Source organism: Cyprinodon variegatus, unplaced genomic scaffold, assembly GCF_000732505.1.
Source record: "Cyprinodon variegatus isolate N-32 unplaced genomic scaffold, C_variegatus-1.0 Scaffold228, whole genome shotgun sequence".
Taxonomy (NCBI): Eukaryota; Metazoa; Chordata; class Actinopteri; order Cyprinodontiformes; family Cyprinodontidae; genus Cyprinodon; species Cyprinodon variegatus.
This window is the reverse complement of record NW_015150681.1, coordinates 3204-26412: the sequence shown is the minus strand read 5'-3', so window position 1 is coordinate 26412 and position 23209 is coordinate 3204. Positions and strand designations below refer to the sequence as shown.

At 38.4% G+C, this 23209-nt stretch overlaps 1 protein-coding gene across 1 annotated transcript in view; it reads right to left on the bottom strand.

The window, feature by feature from the left end:
- The window catches only part of LOC107088726 (XK-related protein 7-like), an 84252-nt gene extending 62916 nt beyond the window's left edge, over positions 1 to 21336 (bottom strand). The window contains exon 1 of the mRNA XM_015381079.1: positions 20723 to 21336. Coding sequence (XP_015236565.1) covers positions 20723 to 21330 — 608 coding nt within the window. The 5' untranslated portion in view covers positions 21331 to 21336. The remainder of the gene's footprint in view (positions 1 to 20722) is intronic.
- Positions 21337 to 23209: the final 1873 nt, after the last annotated feature.

The following is a 23209-nucleotide window of genomic DNA, read 5'->3' as shown; positions in this document are numbered from 1 at the left end:
AAAAACCTCAAAATATATAGATTCTTTAACGTAGGATCATAATGAAGAGAGAGTATCACATTTTATATAAGTTAATTATTGTCTTATGTAGGATATCCTATAATATAGCTGAAGCCTGTTTTACTTTTTTATATCCAAAAATATCCAGGAACTTGTTATAAGTAGGCTCATCGTCCAGCTCCTATATTTCTGGGATATTAATATGATGTGACACAGAAGCTTCTTTCTCTAAGCCACTTTTAAATATTGGACAAAGGTGAGCGTGCTGCTGAAGTAAGACAGCTGTGTGTTGATTTTCATACATCATAGAATAGAATAGCAATAAAAGAATAAGCACTTATCATAATTCGACCGTATCTACAGTCAAAGTGATTATTCAAACAAAAAGATTATGATAAAAGACTCTGGATAATTTAGAGCAGCGATGTCAAACTCATCTTATTGTCTGGCCTCTGGCCATTATCTGGCTACATAAATGAAGCGTTTTATTACATCATTTCATTTACACAAAGCAAAACAAAACACTGCTCTAGTATTATAACTTTACTCCCATTTATTAATCGATTTTAACCCCTTTCTACATTTTAAAAGAACATATGCCTCTACTTTATGACATCATACAGTATGAGTTTTTTCAAAGCCTGGGGGCCTTGAGTTTGACAAATACAATCTAGCAAGACTGTGTGAAAATATATTTCCAAATATTTCTCCCTCTGTATGCACCCTGACAAATAATGAAAAGAAAAGTAAAACTGCAAGCGAGAACGGGTTTGCTCCAAGTTTTTATTTCCAACTGTCAAGAAAGGCATAAAAAACTCGAAGGAATGAAAATGATAAATATGCCCAAATTAAAGACATAAACATCGGAATCTATGCCAGCTTTGTTCACCAAGTTTGTCAACAGGAAGAAAAAATAGACTTTGGTTCCACTTCTCAAAGGAAACCTTTTGAATATGTATTTATAAAGATTATTATTATTTTTTTATATAGAGGGAAATTACTTCTCTGCATTTAACCCATCCTCTTGGGGAGCAGTGGGCTGCCATTGTGCGGTGCCCAGGGAGCAGTGTAGGGTTAACCTCTTACACCCTAAGAGGGTATAAATAAATTTCTGCCTCACAAAAACACACAAAAGTAAATCACTTATAGCCTCACAGCTATTAGATTTAAGAATAAACTTTTGGTACGTCTGTAAAGGTAAGATGTCATGAATGGTTTTCTGGTGTCAGCACCATTGTAGCTTTGACCCTGCCTGAAATATTAGGGACAAAATACAAAATATTTTGCATTTTTTGAACCTCGCCAAAGTTTTCTTTGAAATAAACATTGCAAAACACTACCAAAATATTATTTATAGCACAAAAAAGTAGTACAGACTTTTAAATCTAAATGTTGTGTAAAAATATACCAAATTTGGACTCAATCAGATGAATCATATTTATTTTAGAATGGTATTAGTGAGAAATTTCTTAGGCGGAGAGGCCATTTTGGCACATTTATCCAAAAATGTCACCAAACTGTGCCAAATGTGTTTTTTACATCAATACTAGGGGTTTGTTAAAATTACGAGGTCACGTAGCAGCTGGACCCACCGGTGGGTCCGTAGGGTTCTAGGGGTTAAGGGTCTTGCTCAGGGACCCAGAGTGGCAGTCTGTTGGAGCAGGGGATCGAACTCCCAATCTCAGGATTTAAAGCCCGCCACTCCCCCAAGAAGATTAAATCAGTGTAGAAAGGTATGATATCGATCAAGTTATTTTTTAACTGATAAGTAATCATCAGGTTGATAGCCTGGTCAGGAAACAGTCACCGTGTAGCTGGTTTTAGTAAAGAACAGTCTGTAGCGCCACTTGAAGGTACAAGTCTAAACAGTTTGTGTCCAGCATGTTTGTGGTCTGCAGATTGATTGATTGACTTTATTGATCTCAAAGTGGAGAAATTTAATTGTTACATCAGCTCAAATAGTCAAAGGAGAAGAAGAAGGTGCCAAAGGAAGAAAAAAGGTACATGGGATATATACAGTAAATACAGTGCGTCCACATATGACACCTTTTTTGGCGTTGTGGTGTTGTGAGATGTGAACTTCCCTTTTCCTGACCCTACACCTCTACAAATCCTGGCTGAAGGGAAGGTCTTGCTCCCATGATCCTCTCTGTTTGTTTGTTTGTTGTAGTTTGATCCTGTCATGTTTTGTAGCTGAGGAAAATCCCACATGATGGATGAATACAGAACAGACTGAAAAACTGGACCAAGAAGTAGAGTCTCTGCTGGGCCTTTTTCCTAACAGCTTTTATGATCACCGGGTCAATAGAGAGGGTGGTTCCTAAATGCTGCTGAGGATGGTGAGAGGAGGTGGTTTATTCTATAGAAGTCCAACGGTTATTTTCAGTGTCTAACATAAAGGGTCCAAAAGACTTTAAAAACATATAATAATTTAAAAAGTAAGAAATTTAAATGCAAGTTCAAGTCCCAGTCTCATAGAAAAACTATGTTAGTCTGCCTGGCTTGTGAATTATTAAAACTTAAAAGTGTTGAAAAATAAAGGAATAAAGTTAAATGCAAAGAACATTGTTAATAAGCCATAAATAAAAATAACAAAACATAAAATAATTGCAATTTAAACTGAGGATTATCCATGTGCTTCACCTATAGTATTCAGTTCCATAAATGTATGTTTTCCTTTAAGAAGCTAACAGGAACAAAAATAGTAAGTGATAAAATATCAAAAACTGTTGTCAACATCTGGAACAAAATAGTCCCGGTTGTTTAATGTGCGCAAATCAAAGGTCCTCACGTTTGGAGAATTTTCCTCTCAAACAACCCCCCCCCTCCATACACACCCAGTCAATCAGAAGAAAATCCAGCGAGACAGATCAGAGAGTGTGTGAGTTCAGAGAGCTCAGGGAGAGAGAGAACTAGAATCCACCACGATCCAACCCTTCCTCTGGGCTTTGAATATAAAGTTCACACACTCGAGGAGAATATGTCTGAATGTGTTTGTACCAACGAGAAACGGAGAGAGAGAGAGAAATCTGTATGTGTGCACCTGCAGGGTACATGCTAATAACATGCACCACTGATGTGCACACAGAGATAAGCCAACACACCGTGTGCAGGCCTGAGTCCATGCAGTGTCCCAGATTAGACCATCTATCAATTTACATACAAACCCATCTATCAAGTTTCCCCTCCGTCTGCCCAATGATCTATCACCGGTCTTAGGTTGAGCATAGAGGTTTGTGTCAAACAGAGGAAACAGAAAAGTAGAAAAATACTCAAGAAACATTTTATGCTTTGATAATTTAGTGACATAAAAAAATAATATATTTTAATAATGAGGGGTTCTACCATCACTTTATTTGGTAATACTGCGGTATGGAAGAGAAGGCAGATACTGAGATTTTGGAAGATGAACCTCCTGGCTGGATGTGGTATTTTTGGATAAATTGGAAAACCTTTAGTTGATCTGGGCCATTTTTCCGCTCCAAAAGCTAATGTCGAGCAGGCAGGCCTAAGACAAAGAAGGTGAAGATTTGCTCTTTAATTTGTGCTTATATCGATGATTTTGTTAAACATAATTGGAATAAATTCTGTTAATACTTAAAGATGTTTTCTTTCTCTGTTTACACTTTCTGAGAAACATTCCTCATCAAAATTAGAACAAGATTAGATCAAACGGATAATCAAACACCTTTTAAGTTTTTTTTTTTTAATATGTGCAACTTGTTTCTTTGTTTGAATGGTTTAAATCTTATAAAAAATGTTTTTTGATTGAAGCACCCTTTTTTAATTGAAAATAAAGACATATAACAGCAAGCATGACAGTTAATTAAATGTACTTGCTGCTGCAAAGGATGACAGCAATTTTTTAATCATCTATTTTATAAACAGCAGTCAGCATTTATTAAAAGAAAACTAGGCATTGAGGTTCACTGCGTGTTTCTATAGGTTTTTAAATCTAACATTAGTACAATCATTCCATATTTTCTGGCATTTACTGCAATGTCTTCTGGCAATGAGTGTTCAGCACATTATGTGAAGTTATGAAGGCAACTGCAAGCATTTTCTACATTAACTGCTTGAGGTACATCGCGAAAACAAAGAAAACCTTGGAAAAATTTTCAAATATCCCAATCAACTTATTTCAGTCCTCCATGAAGTAAAAACTAGTTTTTATTGGACATTATGAGTAACGAGGAGAGCCCAGAAGCTACGCTGCCAGCAGCAGTTTGCCCACTGTAGGAAACCTCTAAGCAAACCTTGACAACATATGACTCAAAGCACCTGTCACAAGCATATTAGTTTTTAAGATACTTTAATTGGATGAAGGAGACCATGACCTGCCCTGGAGTGAAGAATCAGGAGGCGGGTTATCAGTGATCCGTATTAATTATGCTTTTTTCCCCAAGGAGCATAACCTAACCCATCAAGGATCGGCCCACCTCCTTTGTGCTGTCATACGGGTGCAATGCTATGGACTTGGTAGGCTAGAAGTAAACATGGGTGATAAAAAACTCTGATAAAAAAATTTGTGTTTCTTTACATATGTAGTGTACAAAACGAAATTACCTGGAAACACTTTTATATGTTTGACAAACATGTAAAAGTGTTTGTTTTAAATTATAAAGACTGTACATATGTGATTCCAAGCCAGTCATCAGAAAATGCAGTGATGATTTGATAATAGACCTAAAGAAGACGGAGGGTTGTTCTAAAATGCCTCGCCTAAATGGTCTTTAACTGTAAATTCATGCAGTCCTGCAGGATGTGATTAAGTACTTAAAGGCAGGGGAGCAATACATCAGCCACAGGGAATTAACACTCATTCTCAGGAGGTAAATGTGTCATTATTGATTTTTGTTTAAGTCCAGAACAGTGAATAAGAAGATGAATACACCATCAAATGCACTCCATACCGAGACAATCTAGGAATGGTTGATGATTATGACACATTTTAGGTTGGCAGAAATGCACAGAAATGATTCATTTCCCAGTGACAAACAGCAACAGTGGAGGCAAAATAGTAATTCAAAACTAAAGACCAATACTTCATGAGCTTTACAAGCACTTCTTTGTATACAGTGAGTGTCAAGGCAAGATAACGGTAATAATTTACCATTTCATTTGTATTTTCACAGGGGAATATGTAATTCATTTCTATGTTGTCTATTTTTTTTTTTCAAAAAGTAAAGGCTATTTAACTTAAAAAAAAAACAACCTTCCTTTCCATACACAGTGTTCTAACAAGACACATTTTTTTAAAAACTTAAAAATTTATTGTAAACTCAAGGCTTATGGTAAGGTTTATTTTAAAGTAAATGGAAGTTTTTTTTTTTTTATACATATAGAAAAAACAGCCTACCAAATTAGAGCTTGCAAACTTTTACAAGGTTGTTTGTTTTTCTCCTCTGTTTTCTGGGAAAGTTTTATTATTCTCCAATTAAATAAAAAGAAAATTTGCATTCTGTGCACTTTTTTTCCCCTTTTTTCTGTAATAAACTTTAGGTACTGTTTTTGGTCTTCCCTATATATTTCTCTTAACCTTTGTACTCATCGTCTTGTTCTTATCTTGGACTGGGTATCAGGAGATATTGCCCAGACTTCCCACTCCCCTGTTACGTCCCTGAGTGTCTTCTGGGCCTCCTCCTGGTGGGACATGCCTGGAATACTTCCTGAGGGAGGTGTTCAGGGGGCATCCAAAACAGATATTTGAGCTACTTTAGCTGAACTCCTCTTGGACTGGCTTTACTCCAAGCTCCTCGCCCTTCTTCTAAGGGAGTGCTAGGCCACCTTGCAAAGGAAGCTCATTTCAGCCGCTTAAACCAAGGATCTGGTTCTTTCAGTCATTGTCAAGATTTCATGACTATAGCTAATAGGAAAATAGACCAACTGGGAGCAATAGCTCAGCCTTTTTTGGCTAATCTTTCTCATAAACACAACAGTGTCTGCACAACAGTGGCAGCCACACTGATCCGTCCGTTGAACTCCAGCTCCATTTTCTCCTCAGTTGTGAACACGACCCCCAGACACTTAATAAACTTTTCCACTTGAGGCTGGAACCCCCCTGAAAGCTGAATAGGGAAAGTCACCTTTTTACTGTCGAGAACCATGGACTTTGACCTGGAGGAGTTGATTGTCATTCCAGCAATTTTACACTTTGCTTTGAATTTTTCCAGCCCATGTTGTAGGTTTTGGCAGTAGGGAGCCAGCAAAACCAATTTATGCACAAAAAGCAGAGACAAAAATTTGTTGGTGCCCAAGCCGAACCTTTGGCTATACCTAGATTTCATGTCCATGATGGTGATAAACAGGACCAATGACAGAGTGCAGCCCTGCCGAAGTCCAACATGCACTGGTTTTGGGTCAGACTCAATGCTGGCATGTGGACCAGACTAGCGCAGTAGAGTGCAGAGACTATATGCCCCCTATTAAAGGGCCCCTGACCCCTATTTCAGAAGGCTATGAATGGAATTTATTACAGATTTATAGATTTATTATAGTCCTTATAATTGGACTAAAGGATCTATTAGCTGGGGCATCATGCAGGAGAATGTGGGTGAATCAACTCAGATGCAGACAGGACCGGGAAAGCTTTAAAAAAAGAAAATAATATAGTATGCCTAATGCCAGAGGGACTGTTTAAAGCTGAACCAAACATGCTCTATCTTTGTGTTTTATAGACTTAATAAATGCAATTACCCCCTAGATTTCAGTCTCATTTTAATAAATTTTCCATGCATTCAGCCTGTATTTAATTTAGTGCTTCTCTTTAAATACCAGATTTAGCCAGCTTAATAGGCGAAGGTTCCGTTTTTTGAAGTGATGACATGTTTGCTGTTGCAGAGGCAGTGGTAATATGGAAGCATTGGTCAATAGGGTCTTCTCACATTTTGTGCATGAATTATTTTTCTACACAGTCACACTCTTCCATATATGGTGCTTGTATTCACATATTGCTGCAGGGCACAGACTAATAGCATGCATTTCAGAATAAACCCTTAACTGAGCATGTTCAAAGCGTATGCTCTGGTACTAAAATTCAGCACATAAACAATCACAGACACGTGTTCTGAGCATGTGAGCTTGGGGTGGGATGTGGGGGGAACACGTCAGGTGGGTTTTATGCTTTTCACACTCAAAACAACCATCAAGCTTCTCCAGCAATTCCACCCCTACCTTCTTTGCTGATTACAGGGTGAAAGTAAAAGAGAGCAAATAACAGGAGCAACTTGTAGGAAATGCTAGATATCTTCACAAACACATACTCAAGCTCTGAAAATGTGATTGACAGCTCCCTCAAGAACGGGAGTGAATAATTCAGCGCAGCGTGACAGACCGACAGACAGGAGAGCATACAGGGCCTGAATGAAAGGAAAACAGGAACACATGCAAGCAGACAGACAGATGTGCATCATCAAAACCTCCCTCCAGGCACAGTTTTATTCATAATCAATAACTTCACTAAATTTTACATAAACCCGGGTGCACTTGCGCTGTAGGGACTTTGAATACTTTAAGAGAAATGTTAGGAAATTCTGGCCATTCCTTTGGCTGCTGCAGGCCACCATGAGGGAAACAAGCTGCTGACATCCAAACAGCAACTCAACACAGATAGACAGGACATGCTTGTGCATACACATAAACAGCAGAATTAGCAGCTAAAGTCAGCCAATTAGCTAGGGAGGCAGTGCCTGTTAAAATTACTCCCATCACCTACTGACTTCTTTCAGTTTTAGCTGCACACCCAGACCACAATCATTCTGTTTTTGCAGATTTTACATAGAATAGCTTTAATACATTTATCATTTATAAGTAAAGTGAAACTGCAGATTTGGAATATACAAAAATGCACTAAAGTTAACAGAATTATATAAAAAAAACACTGTAAAAATGCCAATACATTAACATTTATATTGAAATCAGTCTAAATATCTGGTTTGCAATTGTTTTAAATATTCCTTAAGTTAAAGATTTGTTCTCTACTGCATAGGGAGGGGAAAAAGGTTGAAGGTTCCCTTGGGTAGAGGCATGAATCCAATAATAAGGGCTTATATGACACTAAAAACTAACAACAATCAATGCATCAATGTTGCCCTTGGTGGGCTTCTTCTCTTGTTGCTCCAATAAAACAGCCCTTTGAAAAAAAAAAAAAAATTTTGCTTCAATGATAAATAGTCAGTAATTACTTAGTGCTTTTTCAAGTCAGGGGACTTACCAAAGGGCTTTACAGTATATTCAACCACATACTCAAACTCGGATGGTGGCAAGCTACATTTGTAGCCACAGCTATCCTGGGGCTCACTGACAGAAGGAATACTGCTGTACACAGGCCCCTCTGGGCCCTCTGATCACTATCAGTATGCAATGCAGGTGAAGTGTCTTGCCCAAGGACACAACGACATTGAAAGCCAGAGCTGGGGTTTTAGCCGATGACCCCATCCAATGCCACTGTTGCCCAAAATGCATCCATAGCTGCTTTTAAAATAGTTTAATCAAGGTTTGTTGCATTGCATTCCTGTCCCAGTATATGATGGTTCTGATGTCAAAGCATTAAAAAGTGCTACTTTTGTTCTTCAACAAACAGAGTGAATGTTTTTAGTTAAGTGTCTGAAAAGTCTGAAATTTAACTTTAAAATATATCCTTTAAGCCTCTGTCAAACCTTGACGATTTAGCCAGCATTTACCTAATGTACGAGAAATCTGTGAAAAAACTGGCATAAGTTGGACAAGTTATGGGCCAGTTTTGTATAAGTTATGAGGATGCTGAAGCAGGCTGAAACAAGCTAGAACACGTTGACATACGACAAGTACGTTGACAAATTTTGCTCAAAATTTCTTGAGTTATGTCAGTGTATGCTCATACGTCGGCCATAAGTTACAGGTAAGTTATTTGATCGTTGACATAAGTTAAGTGTGTGCTTATCTAAAACCTATGAGTAACTTGTGCCTAACTTATGCATAACTTAGCTGCAACGCATATCAATGTATTTGACGTGTTCCAGACGACCGCTGAACATATTTCTAACTTACAGCTACTGTATAATGGTGTATTGGCAGCGTTTAGGTATAAAAGGAGGTTCACAGGAGGAAACCATCAGTTCTGCTCCAGACTTCATTATAGGGTGGGCGAGAAGTTGATTGTGATGGAACCTCGCTGCGTTACGGCCACAGTGGCGACCAACAGACTTCCTAACAGACATAATGCTGAATTTACTGTGACTGCAAATCCTCTCTCTTTCTTTCTTTTTTTTTGGCGAGCGGTAAACAGCAACTAGGTTAATACAGAGACCAAAGAAATATTTTCATGCAAGCTGGGTGCCTCCAGGAGCATTGCTGCCCCCCTCAGGACACGGGGTTGTGACATTTCATGGGCTTTACGCTGCTGTGCGTTATGCATGTTAGGCTGTCACTGGACATAAGTTCTGGACTCATTATAATGTATACACCCAAAATTGAAAAAATTAATAGAAAGCTCAGCGTATGCCAGCATTTTAGGAGATTCCGGGATGTCAGGCATACACTGGCTAAATTGTCAAGGTGTGACAGGAGCTTTAGCTGTACAAGCTTTCACCTCAGGTCAGATAAAACAATAAAAACATTATAATATTTGAATTAAATGCAGGTGAAAACAGTTAAGAAGCATTAAAAACCACCAAAAATGGAAGGACACTGCCAGTGCTTAATGGTGCTAGAGCTTACCAAGAACCAGTTATTTGCATTTCCACTTATTCAAACATAACTTAAACAGCAATGACTATCCTACTACTGTAGCTTGATGCTGGAGCAGATGAAAGAATAGCCTTTGTTAATAACCTCTTGTTTCTTTTTAAGTCCATATAAAAATGATTAACAGAAGAAAAAGTACAACATCTAATGTTTAACAATCTAAAAACTGTTAACACTTGTATTAATGACTGTTGACATTTTGATTTTCCAACTAATCATTTACTTAGGTTTTGTTTTCAGCTCATTTGTTTGTATTGTTTAGTGTTGCCGATTAGCTATATAATTATCTCCCCTATTTTTAATTCTGTATTATTGTATATATTCTGTAAATTTCTTTTTTGTGTTTCTCCATGTCTGCCGCTTAATTATTATTCTTCCTCAACCAGAGCCATCAGCTAACAAGTAGATTCTGCATGTTTTATCTGTTTTTCTTCTATTATTTAAGCCCTTTTTCTTTGTTCTTGTTTTTCATTGGATTCTTTTAGCTTGCTTTTTTCTATTTTGGATTCTATTTTGTGAATATATATCATTATCTCCATTAAATCATTCACTTTCAACACGCTGCTTCAGAGTGTTTGGTTGCACCTTACCCCAAAACATGGATCTTTGCGGAGGTGATACCAAAAAATTAATGTCTGCAAGAATCAGAGTGAAATTTACAAAGCATTTCTCTGTGTAATGAAATAATTTATCTTCTTTATTGCACACACCAGTAAACCTTAGTTGGGGAGTAGCGGCCTAGTTTTTAGGGCATAGAGCTTGGAATCCTGAGGTTCTGACCTCGAGCCTCCCTCCCACAGACTGCCGCTCCGGATCCCTGAGCAAGACCCTTAACCCCACACTGCTCCAATGATCAATAAAGTCCAATTATTATTATGGTTGGGCAGCATAAGGTATCTGAAGAAGTTGGTCCAATTAGAATTAGCTATCTTTAGGTCCAGTATGGGATTAAAGTTGTTTTTTTTTTTAGCTATGAAGATTTTATATGAAAACTGCTTGAATATTAGGTGGTGAAAGATCTTAAAATGAATAATTTAATTGACACCCCTCAGATAATTCAAGAATCCCCAGAAACCAGTGGTTTATTGCTGAGTGACAGACCCTGAAATCTAGATGAACAGGAAGAGCAATAATTACTGAGTCACTTCATTTGTGAATGAACAGACAACGCTTCCCATGAATGCAAACACACACAAATCTGAAGGATTCAGCTCAGTAAGCAGCAGGGAGGCTACCATTTAGCCACTCTGCCTGATTATTAGCTAAAGCTGGACTGACTCAATTAATAGTCAGACCACCTAAGCTGAGTGTTTATTTGGAACTTGTTCAGTCAGTCTTCTGCACATCTGATTGATCTTTTCTGGCACTGAAAGTAACAAATTGGACAGTCCAATAAAAATACATAGAAAAAAACCACTGCAGCGTTTTTTGCTGACTGTCAAAAATCCTAACAGGACCTACGGAGGAGCTTGGCCAGTCTGTCTATCTGCTGGTTCAGCTGTATATAACTATCTAAACAGTAAGGATACAGCTTTAGAAATAGTCGTTAACTCCTGGCAATAAGATCTTAGTTGTTTAATTGAGGTTTACAAAAAAAGCAATGTGCTATATTTGTTTGCACATGCATACCTTGCCTGTCTGCATTTTGTTGCGGTTTGGATGTCAACAGCTTCTTTTCTTAGTGGTGATGATAGGAGAAAAGGAGGATTTGCACTTTAATCTAATTCACAAAATCTAACAAAGCAAATAGCATTTTTTCTGACCTATTGCTGTTGACCTACATTTATATGAGGTAATTTTTGTGCATTAAAAGGAGAAGCTCCAGAGATTTATATTCATGTCTGTGTTAATGACCAAAGAGTAAAAGCATCTGACTCTTGTGATCAGAATGTTTGCAAAGGACAACATGAAACATTTACTTCTCTTGAAAGATGGTGGTAATCTCATTCCAGGGTAAGAGACTTTGTCAAAGGTGACATGCTGCTCTGTGTCTTCTTTGTAGAAAGAGGCATGAAGACAAAGATGGTGAAATTCATTCTTCTGGAGATAGGGACTTTTGTAACAATACAAATAAATGAAATGAAAATAGAATTCATAGAATTGAATGTACATTTAGAAAAACTTCATATGACATATTTGATTTTTAAAGTCAAATTTTCACTATTAACCAAAGATTTTTCTTTTTACTGAATAAAGAAGTGAAAGAAACAAATTTTACAAACTCCATCTGTGTCAGTCTAAGTAGGGTATCAGTACTTCAGACCTGGAAAAAAACATTTTTCTTCTCTGACACTTGGATGCCTGTTGTGTTAGTAGCACGGATTGTGAGTAAAGACTCCAGCGAAAATATGAAACTAAATGGAAATTTCTCACGCCTGTCAACTGCGTGTTTGCACCAGTAAATCATTAGTGCTATCAGTGTTTAGAGATAAGCAGCTGCCGTTGAAAGGTGAAAGTTTTTTTTTTTTTTTTTATGGAACAAATACAAGAGGCTGATAGCTGTGGATCACTAAACACCTCTTTCAAACATATAATTGTGATAAGTGATGTTTACTTTAGATAATTTCAGAAGAACACCAAGTTAAGGCCTCTGGTTTCATTTAAGTATGAAGTTAAAACATTAAACATTAAGTAGTCTGAGAGGATTAACTCGGTCTCAAATATGGAATTTGTTTCTCCTAATTTTAAGCTTTAAACAACTGAGCCATTAAAACCATCAACACGATAAACATTGATAAAAAATTCAACCTTCAGGAGACAAGGAAAGCCCTTCTGCCAACTTTAGTTCCAAACTGACTAAATTAATCATAAGTAAACCAAAGCACATGCACACCAAACGTGTTATATACAAAAGCCTGGGAATTCAAAGCAAGATGTGCAGTAGACAGTCTGATTAAATGCCTAACTAAGAAAGTAAAACAATCCTATCCAGGTAATGCGCTTACCCAGACATCAGCAGCTCTACAGAAATTCTATTTAACTGCCTACACTAAGATTTTGTTATTTAATTTGTGATCACTAACTCATGGACATAGAGAGATTAAAACATAAATGGACTGGTATGTTTAGGAGGTTGCTCCATGACTCAGTTTCGTTTTTTTCTAAAAGGAGAGACCAAACCGAGGCCAAAATTAATGCAGACTAGACCCCGTCTATCAACCTGCTGTTTCATCCAAACTCTACTCAAGAGCAACACACTGGCATGTTTAACATACTTTGTTTAATGCAAAGAACTGAAGGCAGCAGTCTGTTATTTTATGGTTAGGAAACATGACATCAGACTGAGAAGAATTGATTCCTATCCTGCCTTCTTTGCTTTGTCTGCAGACAAAGCAACAGAGCAAACTTGGCTTAAAGAAACACCAATAGAGCCACATTTTCACCACTAAACAATGTGTTGATAATGTGTTTGGACCAACTCAGAAAATACAGTTTTGTGACCATTTTTGGGCTGCATTGGATTTGAAATATTTCATGGAGTTGGAACCTTTTGCTTCGCAGCTAATGGAACATCAAATTTAATCTCTTCATATTTTCTCTTTTACTGGTTTCGTCTTTGTTTTATACTCAATCCATCCATTTTCTTTACACACTTGTCCCAAGTGGGGTCACGAGGGGTGCTGGTGCCTATCTCCAGCAGTCAATGGGCAGGGTACACCCTGGACAGGTCGCCAGTCCATCGCAGGGCAACACAGAGACACACAGGACAAACAACCATTCATGCACACACTCACACCTAAGGACAATTTAGAGAAGCCAATTAACCTAACAGTCATGTTTTTGGACTGTGGGAGGAAGCCGGAGTACCCAGAGAGAACCCACACATGCTCAGGGAGAACATGCAAACTCCATGCAGAAAGACCCCGGGCTGGGAATCGAACCCAGAACCTTCTTGCTGCAAGGCAGCAGTGCTACAGTGGGTAGTTTTTTACTAAGATGCTAAATTCTCTGGACCTAAGAGTTGTGTATAAAAAGTCAGATAATTAGTCTTTTACCTATGCTACTCAAGCAGTGAGCTACAGTAACAACTCAGCTGCTGCAGGTTTAGAGAATGGCATTGAGGATGAAATTTGTCTTTGAATGTACAATCAAAAGAAGACATGAGAAAAATCATCATTTATGAGAATTACAAACTTTAATGATGATAAAATTTGATATGAAAAAACGAACAGTTAACTGGGTCCATATTTATGAAGCCCCTATGAGAAAGTAAAATTATGAGGTGACTATAATTGGCGTATTAAATCAACCAGCTATTTATGATGTTGAAGCTGGTGTCCTTGCGCTTTGGTGTGTTAACGCACTGAGGCTTGCAAGCACAGGATAAAAGTTAAATACTTAGATCAATTCTTGTGACTCTTCAAGTCCCACCTCAGCTAAAGAATTACTGCATCTCCCATGATGCCTTTTGAGGAATTCAGTTAAAGAAACGTGACCTCTATGCTTTTCACCAGCAGAGTTTTAAAAGTAGATTGAAAAAGGCGATAAACAGCAGAGAGGAGGCTCCTACTGATTTGACCTTGATTCACAAACCTCCACCTCAATGCACTGAAGGATCTATTTTGCTCTTGTGGCTGTGAAATATCAGCCTGCATCTCTAAAGAGGGGCTTTTTGCAGAGTGATTTTTGTACAGTGTGAGAGAAATGACATCTTGACCTAAAACTCGTCTTTAGATCAACAATGGCAGCATGCGTTCTGTATGCTTACTCTGATGGTGGAAAGCTGTGGAGAACTGCTGGAACGGCTTCCTTATATTACATCATGTGAAAATCAAAGCAAACGAGCCAACATAACATGAAAATAAATGGGGACCTGCAAAGTCTGACTGATCACTGGGGATAACACCACATTTTTCTACTGAAAAAAACACACAAACAACAACTTCATAAGAAAGTGGAGTCATGCTGCACAGAAAGAGGAGGGTTCTGTGTCCTAGAGATGATTATGTTTTGATGCAAGGTGTATGCAGGAAGTCTAGAGCATAAGGAAAAAGATCTTGTGAAGATGCTGGCTGCAGCTGGTTATGGAAACTCTGGGTTTGAGAAGAGGTGAGAGTTCGTCCATCACAAGAGCAACAAACCCACCAACAAACAATGGTTGAAAAGACAAATGATTTACGCCCAAAGGACGTCTATATTAAGTTGAACAGTGAATGTTGAAAAGATTTTTAGATAGTTGAAAAGGCGTTGTAAATTTGGTTTGCAACATCTTTTCAACATCTTTTGTTGTACTAAAGTGGGACAAACTCAGACCGACCAAACAGCCCAGTTTTGAACAACCATTTGTGGACTAAATCAAAACCATAATGGACCAACATAATTTAGCCTAAAAACCAACATCTACTGTAAATGACGCCTGGTATTTTGGGGGGATGGAAACACCGACATGCATCACAAAAGCACAATTCTGAATCTCAAATAAACCCAACATGCATCTTTTCCTTTTTCTTTTTATCAAACCAAAGTTCTCAAAGAAGTCATCAATGCCACTCCTCTTACCCCATTTGAAATAAAAGAATGCATAAATGAGCTTAGTTTAACTGACCACTAGAAAGACTAAAAAGGTAACGCACAAATGTACACAGTGTGTCGGTGTGTGTATGCTCAGGAAAAGGCATTCCTGGAACATCCACTGTAGTGAGGAAACCCATAGACAAAGCTATAAGTGCTTGCATACCAGAAGTCACACATCTGCAACATTCAGCCAAAAAATCTCAGTATGAAACTGAAAGATGGAAGCAAAAGGGATGCAAGGGATCACTGCACTCAAAACCCATCTGAACAGCGGATGAACCAAATGTGTCCGTGTATCTGACGAACTGTATTTGCCTATGAAATATACTGACTTCATATAAAAATAAATAAAAAGCTTGGCAATATAGCCAGAAGTAAGAGTAAAAATAACATCTAAACAGCGCTGAAGGGAAACAATCACAGAGGGGAGTTTTCTCCCCACTCCCACATGTGCTTATCTTTCAAACTCTGCTGCTGGATATCAGAACTGTAAACCAGATCTAACTCTCCCAGCAGCAACTTCCACATTTAGCCCGACTCCTCCAGCTCTCAGCTCCTTATTGTGTCTCATTAAAGTTGTTCATTACGGACTCTGCATGTGATTATAGGACTCCCTCATCTTCTATTTTTGAATACGCTGATGCAACGCAAATCTTCATTTAATGATATCCTGGTTTTTTGCCTTTCTCTAACTACAGAGATCGAAGCACCTATTTATCGTCATCAGTACTTTAAATGTAATCATGCTACTCGTCAATCAACCTCATATGAGACGAACACAGATTTCATGTTATTTTTAAAGTTTAAGTTTTTATCATGCAAGAAAAAGCCGCTGCAATACCCGCCGCTGTACCATGAACCTTAATGACCAAATTACCGTAACTGTACTTTTATTTAATATTTCATTTTTTTCCCCTCTTAGCATCAGACCTACAGACTTGTGCTCCTGTGTCTCCCTCCTTTATAAAATACCTCAAAGCAGAAGTTAGTGTGATAAACATATCCAAACGAGCGATGGTTAGATGTGTTATTACTAGTGGTAATTATAACTGGAAGAATAGGAGAAGTGATGCATATTTGTCTGTTTCTGACATTTCTCAATCAATCTGAACCAAGCATAATGGTTACATACGATCATTTAGGCTGCATAGAATTGGAACTCATTATTACTTTTATTCTATGTGGGAAAGCCTCTAAAACATAAACATACAATTAAAATCTTGAAATGCAAATCTACATTTGTTCATACACACATTTTTTTCAGAGTCTTTATCTTACCTTGTCAAGCTGGTAAGCGTCCTTACAGTTTTAATGGAGAAATTCATGTTTATTACTTAAGTAGAAGTATAAATCCTACTTTTTAAAAACACTTTTGTAGAAGTTAGAGTATCAACTCAAGCTTTTTACTTAAATAAAATTTTAAAAGTACCAGTTTTAAAACGACTTAAATTATAAAACACATGCCGGAAGAAATGTTAAGGACAGATGCTTTGAACCTTATATTGCACTACTCTATTAAAGGAGCATTTTTCTACAAATCTGGATGATAACTTCCCTATACTTGTCCACTGTCAAATTTAACTTTGCATCATCTTGAAAGACAATTTTTTTGGTACCGGTACATTGCGAACAACAAGATGGTGCAGTAAAGATTCCAACCACAATGAAATAAATTATCTGGATGAAACTTTTTTTTTTTTTTTTATTATTTTTAATAACAAGAGGCCATAGCAAAAATGGCTTAAATGAGACAAACTAACCTTTTAGACTTTAGACAGTTGTTATGTGTCATTTTGTTTACACAAGTGTAAAACAAAAAGAAATGTCATTTGGAAACAGCTCACTGGACAATTTCATCTTTTAAAAGTGCAGCCTTGAAAAATAGTAAAAATGACTGTAAATTTACAGTTCTAACAATTTTTTTAACCAGTTTGTTTCTAAAATTTAAGGAGTATAAAGAAGAGATAATTGCAAAGAAAATATATGGAGTAGTGTAAGTAAAAAGTTGTCTAAAAAGTAATTAGTTGTGTGCAGATAGCGATACTTTCTACTTAAGTAAGGTAACAAAGTATTTGTATTTTGTTACTTGACACCTCTCGAAATAACTCATTTGGAACAAGTCTAAGTTTATCTAAATGTCTAAAATTAATGTTATATTAATTTAAAAGAACTAATCTACCATTATCGATGATGTACTAATGTTGCTTTACCCTGAGATAAGTTTGTGAAAAAGAAAAAGTAAGCATGGGTGGCGTTTTGTTGAATCAGCCAAAGGGAGGAAGCATCCCAATGAGATAGTTTTTTCAGCATCCAGTGCCTGTGAATGATTCATTGCACTGAAGCAGCAGATGATGCCGAAGGCTTTGAGAAATGTGACAAAGTGGCCAAATGGCTTCACTGTAATTTATAAAACTTGCTAGTTTAAGTTTTGGAAATCTTTTTTGCTCCTAACAAAGATGTAAAACCTTGTTTGAAGAAACATTGTTTTAGTAGCTTTTTGGTGCAGCGGGAGATGAGTTAAATCTGAAAATGACTTCTATTGCCTAACCAACAGCAGGACTGCCACATTAGGAAAAGACATTCAGCATAATACAACTTTCAGTTTTGTCTATAACCAGCATCTCAACACTTATTTGGAAACCCGGCAGAGTAGGTAAAAAAGCATGAAAATAAATTCTCAATTTATTGCAACACCTTGATCTGGGTTTGAAAGGCAGAAAAAAAGTAAGAAATTTTATTATTTTTTTTTTTTATTAAAGTTTTAAACAAAACCACCAGCTCTCTTTCTGTTGTTACTTTTGTCAATATGGGAATACTAGTTCTCCTAAACTGGTTCATACATTTCTCTTTTAGCATAAAGTTATTTTCTCATCCTGTGTTTGTTTTCTAATGTATTTGTTTCTGAAAAGCCTCATCTTAGTCTCACTGAAGCAAAGCATGCAGCTATAATTAAAGTCCCATCATCAAACCCTATGATAGTAGGACAGGCTTTTCCATGGTATGCACCCCAACCAACCAGAGGACATCTTGGTGTAACTCTAGATTTAAGAATGTTTAAATATTTTTCCTTCAGGCATTTTTCACTAATTATTTCAGAATTAAAGATTGTATTTTTCGTCTATTTCAGTTGTATAATGAAACTGCAGTTCAATGCACTGCTTTGACTGGCTGGTGTGTCAATGTGTATAAGTGTGTGTATTTGTTTGCTGAAGGTGCTTTCATTTCTCAGTATACAAATTATGACAAAATATTATCTCATATTTAATGGGTTTACAAAATTTACATTTGGAAAGTACAAAATAAATCTGTTACATGGGATATTGGGTGAAGAGTAATCTAAATACTGCATAAAAATCCTGCAGGATATGTCTTTCACAAAGTACATAAGCAGTAAAAAAAAACAAAGAAACAACAGACTGCATCTTCAGGTGATCCATTGTAGCATGAACCAGCGCTTTGGAGGAAGAAGGGTGGATTGGCCACAGGGTATTTGACATGCAGATTATTAGTGGAACTGAAGAGAAGGGAATTAACATTTTAATTAAATGCAGTTTCTTAAGGCAGGGGTCTAAAATTCCAGTCTTCTGAAGGCGGTGTCCTGCAGGTTTTGGATGCATCCCTGGTCCAACGCACCTGAATCAAATAGCTACATTACCTGTTTAGCATGTAATGAATGCTGCTAATTAGCCTATTATTATATTCAGGTGCAATGATGTGGGTGCACATCTAAAAACTGCAGGACATCAGCCTTTGGAGGCAGCATTTAAAGACTCCTGCTTAAGGCCCCTTAAAACTGTCTGAGTGCATCTTCCTTGGCTGTGCTGAATTTTAAGTACAGGACTAGAGAAACCTTAGCTTGTGCCTCTGGGGGTAGTCCTCTGTGGATTTTGAGCTGTTTTTCGACTTTTTGTTAATTAGAAGTGTATTTTTTTTCCCCCACAAAGTTTTCTTTTTTATTCTTTTTCTTTTTTTATAGTTTATAGTTTTCTTTAAGGGATTTGGTTACAAATGGATGATTACCAGAAGACTCAGATCGTCTGGTACTCTTAAAACGTTTAAAATTTATTCAGCTTCAAAATTAACCCTGATTAAAATACAGCCCTGTTCATGACAGAAAAATTCAGGTTTGCAACCTTTGAAAAAAACAAACAAAAAAAACTGAACGCAAAATTGTTCTAGCTGATTAGTAATGTGCAATGTTTAAATCCTGCATCTGCAAAAAAAACAAAAAAAAAACACCCTTTTTAATTTTTTCCAGTGTTTTATTGTCATTACACTGTCACAAGTACAGCGCAACAAAATTCACTCTGTTTTTAACCCTTCACCTTGCAGAGCAGTGGGCTGCCATTGCAAGGCGCCCAGGGAGCAGCGTGGGGCTTGGGGTCTTCTGCTCAGGTTTCCAGATTGGCAGTCTATGGGAGTGGGGCTCAAACTCAGAACCTCTGGATTCAAAGCACAGTGCCCTAATAATCTGAAGTGTTGGATGACAGGAAGGCCATTGAACAAATTTAGGAGCTAATTTGACTAATTATCAATCAAGTCAGAGCAAAACCAACAGAGTAGATGACCAAAATAAGTAAGGTAAAAACTGATCTAAAAAAAATGATAATGGAAACCAGACAACAGGTACCTCAAGAGGTGTGGAGAGCATACAGGGGAGAGAAAAACTCCAGATCCAGATAAATACCAGCATGGATAAATTTTAACACGAAACATAAAAATGAAACAAAAAAAAATAATACAAAGTATAAATCTGAGAAAATAATCCATATGCTCTAGCAAATGTTTCAATTACTTAAATGAGAAAGCACAGATCTAAACAAGGCAACATGGAAATGTTACCACCCTTTAGGTTGAAGACTTTCTGTGTGAACCAAAGGCATGTTGTGATTGTTCATCCTGTTCTAATAACAGAAACAATTTACAGTGGTATTTAAAAAATACCTGAAGCACTTTTTGTGTTTGGATGCTCTCCTTTCATAAGTTCCGATCTAAAATTGTATTTATCAACGGCAAACATTTCCATCAAAAGAGGCGGGGTGGAGGAGCTCTAAACCACAGAGGTCCTGTCAACATATCTAGACCATGACATATGGGAGCAGTGGAGAGAGAGCTGCTCCCAGTAGAGCTCTAGCATCCGTCCAGACTCAGTCACCACCAGAACAGGAATGGCAGCTGGACAAAAAGGTTTAGTCTGGGAGACAAATGGGCTCTGGAGGGGGTTCCATCTCCTGACGGTCTAGTCGGGTTCTTTACATTCCTGTCATCGATCAGTTCGGCAATATGCCAGGGAAACATGCACACATGGAGATCCCGTTAATAGGTTAACAAAAGAGCAAAACAGCGTTCAGAATATGATTCCTGCATCTACACCCCGCACCTTAATTAAATACAAACCAAAACGCATGCACACACGCGCGGAGCACGCGTGGACACAGCTACGAGCACACCCCTCTTGTTCTGCACACCTCCGGAGCGGTCTTACCTCCAGACTTGCCCCAGCTGCAGCACGTGAAGCACGGTTTGAAAAACCCACATACAGATGGTGCAGCATCTCCGAGGGGAGCCAGCTCTCCCCGCCGCGGCAGTCGGGCCAGAGGACGTATACACCGGGGTAACATTCGCGGAATTCACCGCTGCCGCGTTCGCACCGCGTTGGTCGCTGTCCTTGGTGCTTAAAGTACTGTCGCCCGCTGTGGCATCGGCGCCTGCCGCGCCTGCATTCGCCACGCAGCCCCCGCTGGCGCTGGCTGAACCCTCTCCGCTGCTAAGATCCGAGTAGTCATAAACGAACCACCTGAAACTCAGCACCTGCACGACAGCGGAGGGCACCACGACAAAGACAAGAGTCAAGCCGAACCACCAGTATTTCCCTTTCAGGTAGTAATCTGCGGCCAGCCACAGGTCGGTCGCTCCGTCGGAAGAAAAGACGAGCAGGGCGCAGAGCACCCAGCAGCAGTCCAGGAGGGTGTAGGGTTTCCCACCGGCGGCGGTGCAGCGGGACCGGGCGGTGGGGTTCCCCGGCTCCGAGAGGCTCCTGGGCGTGTTGTCATCTTCCACAGACACCGCTGCTCCATCCGACTTAGCGGCCATGTTGGTTAGGATAGGAGAGAAAGACAGGGAAAGAGGTGGGGAAACAGGAAAGAAAGGGAGGGGGCTGTAGCTGTGTGCAAGGAAGAGGGAGTGAGAAAGATTACATCATAACTAGCCTCATCATCAGCCAATAATTGTGAGGTCCCATAACTAAGAGCGCCGTTAACACCGTGTCACCAGCGAGATGTTTTCAGGACATCCAGCGTGCAGGCGGACCAAAATATACATTTGCAATCTACCTGGAGGTGTTAGTTAATCCATCAAGAAATGTTTGCCAGTTTTAGGTTCCTCTCTCTGCAGCGTGCTGCAACGCACATGACGACACCACACCGCTGTTCAACTTCCCAATACATCACTCATGTCCTGTCCATCAACCGTTCACAGACTGTCAGATAATTACTGGAACACATCTGCTGCTAAAGAATGCAAAAAATGAAGAAGTTTTTAGAAGTTCCTTGCAGATGTAGGTTGATTGGGTTTTTCATCCAGAGGAAGAGAGACCGCATGCGGTGTGCTGCTCCACAGTCAGACAGAGGTAAGGAATCACATGAGCTCATCGGAGAAACCACTGTCTGCTGAGAGGTTAAAGGCTAAAGGCTGTTTGTCCTTTCTGTCAGGTTCTTTCTCTTGCTCTATGCACGCAACATTAAGCACCTTCAAAGTGAACAGCCTTATTTTCTCCTTAAACATCAACAAAGTCTTTTACTTGCACAACAGCTTTTAAACTAACAGATTACAAAAAGCTGGAATGGGAAGTACAGAGTACAATTATTAGTTTATTTTGACAAGTTTCCATCTCCAAAATCATTCAAGGGAAAAAGTATTTGGTAAAAAGGATACCAAGAACCAATACTAGTATACATAATACCTAATTTACATTTTTCTAAATGGTATCAGTCAGAGGAAAAATGCTATGGTCAAATTCTGATATTTCAAGGACTGAAATAAAGAGCTAAACAATCATTGTAAGCAGGAAAAAACTATTTTCCAATAATAAAAATACCTTTTCACCCTGCATATTCACATGCTTAGTAGATAAAAATAGCATTAAACAATAAAGCTTTTTGTAAAGACCACGGAACCTTGGATCCAATATTCAAAGCAGACATATCAGGATGATTTTCAAACAAGCCTTTATGAAACTCAAAATAAAGCGTGCGGCTGGTTGTGAGCGGGGATGGATAACCAGATTCTCTGAAGGGATAGAAAACTCAGGTCAGTGACTAAGAATATATGGCTGATCACGACTAAGAGCAAAAGTCACTGACCTGGTTGATCCCAGAGGAAGGAGAAGAATCCAAGAGGGAGATTGTCCACCACGTGCCGCTTCCAGAGTTTAAAGCTATTAGTCGAGTTGACGCCAGCCGACGCCAAGGAGGCAACAGTGTCAATTAGGGAATATCTAGAGCCGAAGTCGAATCAAAACCAGGTTTACAGACCTGAAGATCAGAGAGCCGAAGAGGTACTGGAGGAGAATCCAAGCCAAGGTCAACAGTAAAATCCAAATTTGGTTAACCAGCAGAATCCAGGAATCGGTCCAGAACAAAAAAAACTGACAGAGAAGACAAGGGCAAGGCAGAAACTTAGGCATCCAAAGGAAGAAACAGGTCAGAATCAGAATTACAGAACAAATAATTCTGATCACTAGAGTTACTCTCACCAAGCAGCTCAAATAATCTGGCGCAGATGGTAGGCGAACAGGCAGCATAGATAGCAGCTGGAACCAGGTGGAAAAGATGAGCATAATGAGCCACCAGGACAATTAAACAGGTAACAGGAGAAAATAAAAATGCCAATCATCAGTGCCAAGACCATGACGTTTTTGTACAAACAATAAGTCCTCCTGGAACATATATTGCTGGCATTCATCTGTTGCTTT